The 10,225-nt window shown below is 55.3% G+C and overlaps 1 protein-coding gene across 5 annotated transcripts in view; it reads left to right on the forward strand.

Moving 5' to 3' along the window:
* Positions 1-2,763: 2,763 nt before the first annotated feature.
* Positions 2,764-10,225, forward strand: part of PITPNM3 (PITPNM family member 3) — a 91,129-nt gene continuing 83,667 nt past the window's right edge. For 3 of the 5 annotated variants that reach the window (XR_014775523.1, XM_084762328.1, XM_084762330.1), the window contains exon 1: positions 2,765-3,009. Coding sequence is in view for 4 of the 5 variants with exons in the window: in XM_084762328.1 (XP_084618454.1) it covers positions 2,988-3,009 (22 nt within the window). In the remaining variant the exon portion in view is untranslated. Of the gene's footprint in view, positions 3,010-10,225 lie in introns of all 5 variants that reach the window. The other 2 variants (XM_084762329.1, XM_084762331.1) reach the window with 1 other exon arrangement.

The raw sequence follows: 10,225 nt of genomic DNA on the forward strand, positions 1-10,225 counted from the left end.
ACGTGGCCTGGGCCCTGTTCCCTTTCCCCAGTTCTCCAGGTTTTAATGTTTGCCTGGGCTGCCACCTTGATGGCAGAAGCACTGTGCATTCAGAGAAGGAAGCCCTGACACGGTCACCCTCCCACTAGGAGCCTGAGGCCTAGGAGACACCACCAGCTCCAGCTCTTCCCTTCACTAGAGAGCGAGGTCAGCTGCTGCAAATTGCTAGTTATTCTTTTCTTCAATTAAGGCCAATTCTTCTGATGCAGGAAGTTAACTCCCACCAGCTAATCTAAAGGCCTTGAGTCCCTGATGTGTTTGCTCTGTCTGAATGCAGGGCTGAAACTGCTTTGGTGGCTACTCCAGGCCTGTGCACAGAAGCTGCCTGGAAGACCAGGCCGTCCAAGCCTTGCTGGGCTCCACGCCCACCTCTCAGGGAAGCTGTGGTTGCCGGAGGTGTAGAGGGGAGTCAGTTAGTCTGTTTTCTCACCTGTTCAATCTGATCCCTTGTCATTCCATCTGAAGAATGGAAACTGGAAGGGTGGACTGAGATGGCCTTGCAAGTAACTATCTGCTTGGCACCTCACCTGTATGGTCCACCCACCCCCTCCCAAGGTCACTAGTCTAGGGTATGGGATGACCAGACTCAGAGGAGGGTCTTAGGGGCTCCTATCACCTGTAAGCAGATGTGTCTTGCAGGGTCTGTGTGCATGTGGATATGCACACCGCCTTCATATACACATATATTCATGTGCATGCACACACACACACACACACACACACACACACACACACACACACACACACACAATGAGGCTGTGCTGGAAAGCAGGGCTTCTGTCAGCCTGTGGTCACTGTCCTGCTGTGAGTCAAGACCTGGGGTGGTGCTTAGGTCCAGCTGTTTCCCTTCTGTGACAGGTTCATTATGTCTTCTGTAGCAGTGCTGTTACCACCCATGCAACCAAATCGAGACACTGTACAAGCCACTAGGCCGCTGAAACTCCTACAGCCTCAGGGCAGTGTGAGGACAAGGAGACCCAGAGGGACAGAGCTCAGCCTGAAATGGAATTCTGCAGGACAGTGAATTTTCTTACCCTATTTCCTCTCCATACACTGGGGGTGACACATTATGCCCCAGAGGGTACACCAAGACCTAACAGAAGTTCATACAGAAAGACGCACACAGACTGCTCTTTCAGTTAGAGGTGGGAAGGGAGTTCCATGTCCTCCCTGCTAGTAGCCAGTGGCATGAGCTGGTGAAGAGCTTTGAATTCGTGCCTTTGGGGCTTCTGAACTTCCATGTGTACAGGGGTCTGTGTTGCTGTCGGCCTCTGGAGGTCTTAGGACTTGAGAGGTGAGACATTCACAGGTAAAACTAGGATGGTGGCTAGCTGTCCTGAGTGAAGCCACACTAGGTCTGCAGAGAGGATTCTGGGAAATCCTGGATTGGTGGATAAAGCATTAGAAGGTAGAGAGGAAGCAGGAGAGAGAGAGAGAGAGAGAGAGAGAGAGAGAGAGAGAGAGAGAGAGAGAGAGAGAGAGAGAGAGAGACTGACCGACGGACAGACGGACAGACACCATGAGTATGTGGTACAGGATGCAGATTTATACTCAGGTGAAGAACGTGTTTTTTGCTAGCTCTGTGGGAAAGTTTTGGACAGGCTCTTGCCTGAGGTACCCCTGCCTTTGATGGAACCAAGAGTGGGTAACGGGCAGATTAACGGGGATAAACTGGGGTAGCCAAAGGCCAGGAGTGAGTATGTGCATGATGGGCATGAAGCCCATGGAGGCCCCCTGTGTGCTGTTTCTATGGAGCAGAGGATGGGACACTAAAGTAAAGCCTTGACTGGCCCAGGGGTGGTGGAATCCTCTGGTGCACAGGATGGATGCTTGGCTGCAGACTGTGGGAGCAAAGCAGGGTTCAGGGGAGACCCAACAACAGTAGTACTCTGAAGAGCCTATCCCTCACCCTGACCAGCAACAGGGAGATCGGCAGAAATCTGATCCAATATCCTCCGGACTTAGGGAAGTGGCCTAGAAAACTGGGCTAGGGAGAGGACTACTCTCTCCTGGACCTACCTACCTTCTAGGCCCCATCTAAAATGACTGGCCATCTCCTGTGGCTCCTCTGAGTGCATTGGCCAGAAGCCACAATTTAAATGTCTCAGGAGGCCTGTTAATTAGAATGCCTGCACTTCCATGAGAAAACTGTTAGGGGACACTGCTTCCTGCCAGGTTCCCCTTAAACCCTGCTCAGCCTGGACCAGCAGGTGGGGTTTGCAGTTTTAACAGGTCCCTTGCTGTTAAAGGACAAACGCCCTTCTCTTTTGAGGCTAGAGCAAACCCAAGTATCCAGCACCCCTGAAGTCTGATCTGATGGAGAAGTCCGCGCTGCTTCTCATCCCTGCGAGACTTAGTTCTAGGTTTCTGGTTGTCTTGGGTCCTGGTCTTCCTTGCCTCTCACCCTGTCCCTCTCTCACTGACTCTAGCCAGCTCGGATTTCATTGAATTTCTCTCTCTCCCAAGGGTGTTTCTGCCCTAGGAGTGTCTCTTTCTGGCGCCGTGTCTCAGGGTCACTGCGCCCCAAGCTTGCAGTCCTCGTCTCCATCTCTGCCCAGCGTCTCCAAGCTCTGATCCCGAGTCTGCCTACGTCGGCCGTTCCGCTCGGGTCGTGGTCTCGGTGGCCGCAGCCCGTGGGCTGCGCCTCCCGCGCGCTGCGGTGGCCGCGCGGCTCGGGCGGGGGTGCGGGCCCGCGGGGGCGGTGTCGGGCGCCTTCCGTCGTCAGTCCCTCCCCGGCGGCGCGGAGGGGGGGCGGCGCGGCCGCCGCTCGGCGCCTTTAAGGGAGCGGGAGGGAGCAGCGAGGCGGCGGCGGCTGCGGTGGCGGCGGCCGAGGGATCCGGGCGGGGGCGCGGGGCGCGGCGCCCAGGGAGTCCGCTCCGGCCGGAGGCGCCGTGGCCGGGCCAGGAGCAAGCAGAGCCGGCAGCGCAGCGGAGCCCGCCGCCCGGGACATGGCCAAGGCGGGCGGCGCAGGTGAGCGCGGCGACGGGCGCGCGGCGGGTGGCGGGAGGGATCGAGCGGCCCAGGTGAGCCCCTTGCCAGGTGGGCGAAGGCGCAGGGACCTCGGCGACCGGGCAGAACCCCTGGGCGTGCGTAAGGGGCTTTGCGCGCCCCGCGTCCTTCCTGCGCCCCTTGTCACCTCGCGGGACACCGCATCCCGTTCGCCCCGCTGCAGAGAGTCGGGTTTGAGGCTCCCTCGTCCAGTCTGGCAGTTGGGAGCTGTCGCTGCCTCCAGGAGGCCGGGGAGTAGACCCCGGCACTGGGACCCAAAGGGGCTGTCCCGCTGCCGCCGATCCATCCCACGCCCCGCCACGCAAACCAGGACGCGCCCCCTTGCCCTGTCACTCTGGATCCTTGGATGCGACAGTCCCCCCGCCCGTGGCACCAGCTGGGTCAGGAGACCCAGATTCCTTGTCAGGTCGCTGGAGGGGTACTTCAAGGCTGGGGAGCCGCCCCGCCCCCCACTCGACCCAGAGGCAGAGCCTCAGGTGCCAAGCTAAGCAGGCGGGGCCTCTGCTGGGGTCCCATGGGCTCGGCTCTCCGGCAAGCTTAGCGCTCTAGCCTGAGGTTCGCAGGAGTGGGTGTTAGTCGTTCCTTCATTCATCCATCCAGGCGTTCATTCACCAGCATCTGCTCTGGTGCCAGGCCCTGAGTGATTCAGCCCCCTACTCCCCACTCTGCGCCCAAGGGACTCAGGATGCCCTGGAAGGCTAAGTTGAGGAAAGCTTGTGTTCATAGGGCTTGCCACACATGGGTGGGAGCTTGGCGTGTGAGAATCTGCCATGAACTCACACGCAGTCTGTGACGTTGGCAGGTGCCATGCCATCCCTGTGGGGCCTGGTGTGAACCCCACTTCTCCACCCCTAGGCATGGCAAAGATGGGATGAACGTGGTCACCTGTCCACACTCTAGAAGTGAGTGTCACTGAGCTCACTTGCCACCCTCGGATGGATGGGTCCCAGTCCTTGGGCATGCACTGGCCTTGTGACTCAGGTGTTTGAGACTACATTCCCTGCTGTTACAGAGGAATCCTGTCAGGGAGAGGCTGGTTGTGTGAGACAGCAAGAGCCAAATGCATCTAAACACCCCCTTTCCCACTTCCCTCCCCTCCCCTCCTGAGGGAGGCACAGTGAGATGACACTGGGAGGTTGGAAAATGCTCTCTGTTCCCTTCTTTCTCCTGCCTTGGTCCCTCCCCACCTTGCTCTTCACAAAGGGAGAGCATGTGTCTCTCCGCTGCCCACTCTGTGTGTGCTCGTGCGTGTGCACAGGTCTGAAAGCCTGGATTCAGGTCTTTTGCCCTGCAGGGCACCACAGTAGCAACAGCAGTTAGAGCAAACCCTTTTTGAACCACCACCGGTGCACCAAGTCATATGTTAAAGCCCTTTACTGCCCCAGGATCCTGAGAAGTAGGAAGGCACTCCCCCTTTTTAAAACCTCTGGAAGCCAATTGCTCCCTCAAGGTAGCTGGGAGGGTCTGGACAGAGCCTGGATACAAGACCAAGTGTTTTGGATGCTAAGGAATCTTCCTGTTCCCCTCCCCATTCTGGAAGCAGGCCAGCCCCAGGTCCTGTGCATTGGCTTGTGGGTCTTTTGGTTGCCGGCTGAGGTCCATGGGGACCAGTACCCAGTGGAAGGGGAAGAAATTGCCAGGCCACCCAGCACTGCTGCCTGGAGCTGCTTCTCTACAACTTTGTGCTTTCACGCTCAGTCTTTTCACTCAAGGCAAGCCAGACTACCCTCTTCTGTGACCCACCTTCCTGGTGCCTCTGTCCTACCCCAAGGAGCTCTGCAGATGACCTCTGGCAAGATTTGACTACTCTTCCCCTCTCAGCTCTTCCAGGCAACTTGGCAGCTTGCAAACAATTCCTTCTCTTCTTTAGCTGCCTAAACCCAGAGACTCGAAAATGCACAGTATGGAGGAAAGTTTAGTTTCTCTCACCAACCACTTTATGTTTAATTATTAGAACAGAGGGAGCCAAATCCTTCTATTCATAGCTGGGGAAACTGAGGCCCAAAGAAGGGATACACAAGAGAGAAAGGTGGTAGTTCAGTGCCATCCTCAGACCAAAAGGCAGAAGCATCAGGCCTCCGCTCTGAGAGGTGAGACTATAATAAAGGGAGGCTGTGTAGACCCGGAGTAGAGGTTGAGGGAAATCTTGCCCACGAGTGAGGGGCTCCTTCCCGATCTGTGCGGACTTCCCGCACCGCTGCTGTGTGTGGCCCCGCTGCTGAGGGAGGATGGGGCTGTCGTGTGGTACCTGACTCCAGGTCATCGCATCATGGTGAATGGCGGTAATGTTAGAGTTGTACAGCGTGCAGCCAGGCAGCCGAGCAGCCAGCCGTGGCTGTGCCAGCTGTGACAGGAGTGGAAGGAAGACAGTTCAAGGACTTTTCCGTGTAGCTAGGAGAACCCAGGCACGAGAGAAAATGTAACCAGATCCCAGAAAGGATGCAGTTACTCAGTAGAGAGTGGATTCAACCTGATTAATAATACCAGTTTCCAACCTCTGGGGCAATCTCAGCACACAGGAGTCATTATAGTTGGCCATCTCCAATACTCGGGAAAGGAAGAACACTTCGTGGTCTTGTTCTGTGGACAAAGGAGACAGGATGAAAACTAGTGTTTGGGAGAAGCAAGTGGAGAAGAGGACAGGACTGGGGCTCTATAACGGAAGTGATAATTCTCCATATAGAGCCACCCGTGGGCCAGAGGAGGCAGCAGGCTGGAGCAGTGGGCGAAGGCTGGGCTCCCTAGCTGGATCTTCAAGGCTAGTAGAGTTGGACAGAATGGTGGCAAGGGCCAAGCTTCCTGGTTCTGTAGAAGCTTGAACAAAGGCTGGGAGGCTGGATAAAAGGGAGAAGAACAAGTGTTCAGGGGCCGCCACAAAGAAAACCAGCTGCCTGGGGCGCCAGCTTCCTAGAGGCTTGGTGCAGAGCTCAGAAGGAACTCCAGAGAGAGCATGGGGCCCAGCAGAGAGGTGGTAAGACTTGTGCGTGTGGACAAATCCCTCTGGCACAGTGTGAGAGCCTTGGGGGCTGGAGGGCTGCCAGCATGGGAGCTGCCTCTGTTGGGAACGGCTGCCTCTGCCAGGAGTTCCGCCCCTCCCTTCCTGTAAACCTTTCTATGGCCCCCACACACTCTGTACCCCAGTGGGACACAGCGTGGTTGGTTTGTACCCAGCCACGGGCAAGTGGCAGACCTGAGTTCTTAGGCTATGCAGAAGCGCAGCAGGTAGCTCGTAGGGTTTGGGAAGCTCCGGGAGAATGTTTGGAGAGCCCACAGCCCATGCCACAGGGCTAGGCAGACATTACAGGCCGGAGGAACCAGTTTATGCCATTTCCAGGTGTTGGCCCCTGCTCTAAAGAGGAGGAGCTGGCAGACGAGGGACAGCAAACCTATCCACCAACAGCCATAAAAACAAACAAACAAACAAATAAACAAAACAAAACAATTTGAGATTGGGGGCTGGGCAGGGGGCTTGCTTGCAGAGACTCTGGCTCAAAGTTCTGCTTAATAAGAGCACACCGAGGCTTAGGTGTGTGCTCAAGGTGACAGGAAAAGGTAATAGTAGGCATGAGTGCCCTAGAAAGTGGGTACGTGTTCTCACACCTGCTCCCTCTGGCAGGGACCAGGGACCAGCGGCCCAGGAGAGGAAACAACCAAAAGTTTGGGGAGGGGACCAGGGCTGGGATTCCCTGCATGTTGGGGGAGATGGCTGGAGAATGGAGGCACATCTGAGAAACTCATAGGCCGAGGGCACCAAAATAAAGTCCCTGTATATCCTGGAGAGGCCGTCACCTCTGCAAGGGTGGACTGCAGAAGTGAGGCCCCCCCTTTGCAATGTCAGACTCCAAGGCCTGAAACTCGGCCTCCAGGAAACCTTCCTGGACTTGCTGAAGCTAGGCAGCACGTGGGTGGGTCCTTGTGTGAAAATGTGGTCTGTGTAAAATCACCTGTCCCAGTGGCTGACACACAATGGCTGAAGTTTGAGACCCTTCACAATGTCTTGGTCCTGGCTCTGCTTTTAGCCTGGGGGGCCCCTGTGCCTTGGTCTGTGTTGGGGAGACGTACTAAAGATGATGTGATGCCTTCCTCGTTGCTCTCTGGGGCTGTGTCTGCAGCTGATGGGTAGGGTGCACCACGGCAAACTATGGTAGTTCTAGTTTGCTGGTTAAAAACTCATGGGGGGCGGGGGGGAGGGCCTGAAGAGATGGCTCAGTGGTTAAGGGCACTGGCTGCTCTTTAAATGGACCCAAGTTCAATTCCCAGCAACTGCATGTGGATTCACCACCATCTGCTGCTCCAGCTCCAGGGGATCTGATGCCTTCTGCCTTCTTCTAACTTCCAGGGGCACTAAGCCACACACACACACACACACACACACACACACACACACACACACACACACACTAATATGAATAAATCTAATTTAAAACTTTATGATGGGATGCAGAGTCCAGACAGGCAAAGGGCCCTGGAATCAAGGGCGGGAACGTGAACTCCAGAAACCAAGACTTTGGGAATTGGAGGCGTCTGAGAAAGAACCTGGGACTTAGCAGGAATGCTCTGAGATGCCAGCTTTCAGAAGTGAGGACAGAACTAGGGGTTTGCTTGCTTGGTTGTTTGTTTGGTTGGTTTGTTTTGTTTTTTCGAGACAGGGTCTCTCTGTGTAGCCTTGGCTGTCCTGACTCGCTTTGTAGACCAGGCTGGCCTCGAACTCACATCGATCCACCTGCCTCTGCCTCTCGAGTGCTGGGGATTAAAGGCGTGCGTCAGCACACCCGGCTAGGACTAGGGGTTTGCAACTGGCTCCTTTTAATGGAAGCCCTTAGCATTACTTCCCTTTTGATGGCCTGACAGCACCTCTTTGCAGGGGTGAGGTCAGCGGGTTAGGAGAGGTACGGGCTGGGGAATGGACACACATACAACCACAGTGTTGCTCCTATTTTGTAGATGGGGAAACTGAACACCAGAAAGATTGAGTACTTGGTTGTAGACTAACCCGTGGACTTGGAGGCAGACTGGAACCAATGAGTAGGACTCTTCCGTTCTTGCATCTAACATCTTATTGTCTAACCTGGAGTGGGTTGACCTTGAGCTGCCCTCTCTGAGACTTAGCTTTTGCATGAGTAAGAAGGGAAGAAGAACGTGGGCTCAGGAGGCGATGGAAGTTCTACACAAGCTCTTTCTTCTCTGCCCACCGTCTCCCTGGGGTCTATCTTTACTGCTGTAGACAAGGGCTTGCCTCTCACATCTCACCTCAGGTGGATGGGATTTGGGGGAGCTGAGGATTGAGGATCCCTGGGGAGTCAGGGACATGCACAGCCTAAGCCTTATAGGGGTCCCTGACTCTAGCTTGTCACCAGAGCCTCAATGAAGGGGGTGGCCAGGCCCCCACTCCCCGCCTTAGGGAGAGGTTTGAGGGTGGGAGAGCGGGGTAGGAGAGAATGCATAGCAAATAAGTTTGGAAATCAAATGAGATCTGAGTTCCCCACCCACTCCCTCAAATCTCTCTACTCGCTCTCTTTTAAAATTCTTGTTTTCTAAAGAGAAAGAAAATGCTAAATTGCACCCCCTTTCCCAAGGAATGGGAGCCTTAGTGAGTCACTCCGGAGGTAAATGCCACCTCCAGGGTCCCACGTGTGCCTGCGGAGGCCTGCACAGCTGTGTGGTCACAGCCTCCGACTGGGGGACACATGTGCTAGGGTGATAGGGACCTTTTGCTTGTCTTGGCTCTGGGTGGGAACCTCATCAGCTGGCTGATTCCTCCAGTATACTGCAGATGGGGCCAGGCATGGAGCCAATGTGGCAATCAGCATTCAGGTTGAGGCCTGTGAGGTGTGTTTGGTGGCATGGTGGGGCTGTCTGTGGCTGGAGTGGGTCACAGTATGGGTGCATCTGAGGCACCAGGGGCAAGATGTTGTTGGCCTATGTAGCTTTCTGTGAGAGGTTGATGAGGGTCTCCCGACATCAAGCGGGCCTGGGCTAGGTGTATTGGAGGCCAGTGAGGAGATGTGCCACCTCCTCACGACCCATTATTCTGGAGGAAGGAGAAATAGTCCGTCTGTTGGCTGGGGATGCCAAACAAGGGTTGAAAGCAAAAATAGAAACACACTGGGCTCTGTCTGGGAGGGGCGCTGAGTTCTGGTGGATGGAGAGGCCTCTTCTGAGCTGGCTGCTGCTGACGCTGTGTTTGTTCGGCTCTGGGTATTTACAGAGTACGTCACTGCCCTCCTGCCCTCCTCAGGGACAGACTTAGGTCTACAGACTTTGTGACCATGAGCTCAAGGTGGGCGAGCTGGCAGCTGGAAGGCTCTGAGCACATTCTAGGAGCCTGTCTTCATGCCTACGTTGGTCACACACCTTTGACCTTTCCCAGATTGTTCCAGATTGGTCCCAAGTGCCACCCTCCTGGATCAGAACTCCCTTCCCCTCATGAGCCTGGTCTGAGCTAAGCAATTCTGGAGTCACCCCTGGCAGCATAGGGAGCTATTTTGAGCCTCCTATTAGGGCCTAGCGTGGAGATGTGTTTATCCTTTGCTCTGTTTTGTTTTCTTCTTGTGTAGTATAATCTGGGGCAGCGATGGCAGCATTATCCAGCCCTCTTTTGGGGTTTCCCTGGCTCACTGGCAATTTCTGGCACCATGATTCGGCACCAGATGGAGGGGCCTGAGGGCAGAGATCACCTTGAGGTCCATCTTTACAATCTGGTAGTTGCAGGTGGAATGGGGTGTCCACGTGAGGTCACACTGGCCATTGCTGGAGTGTGGCAGTCAGGTGTCCTCTCCTGCTGTTCGCTTCCTGTTGAGGGCAGCCTTTGATGCCCTAACCAAAAGCTGGCTATCTCATTGAGGTGGTGGGTGGTCCCTGCAAGAACATACAGCATCTTTTGAGGAGTCTCTGGCTCTGCTTTGGCTTCCTTGCTCACTGGCTGATGCAGAGATGTTAAATTCTTATTCTCTGGCCTCCACAAAGGGGTCTCGGGATGATTCAGGAGAATGCTGTCTTCTGCCTTAACACTCCGGGCTGCCCCATGTTCTCCCACATTCAGCACATAGCAGGTGCTATGGGGAGCTCCCTATGGGGTAAGGGAGGCAGCTCTGCCTTCTGGAGCAAAAGTCTGGAGGGACATGGGGAAGACATCTGGGCCTTGGGGAAATTGTTCCAAAGGATTCAGAACTGTTGG

The sequence above is a fragment of the Acomys minous genome, assembly GCF_964271855.1.
Source record: "Acomys minous genome assembly, chromosome: 16".
In the NCBI taxonomy this organism is placed as follows: domain Eukaryota; kingdom Metazoa; phylum Chordata; class Mammalia; order Rodentia; family Muridae; genus Acomys; species Acomys minous.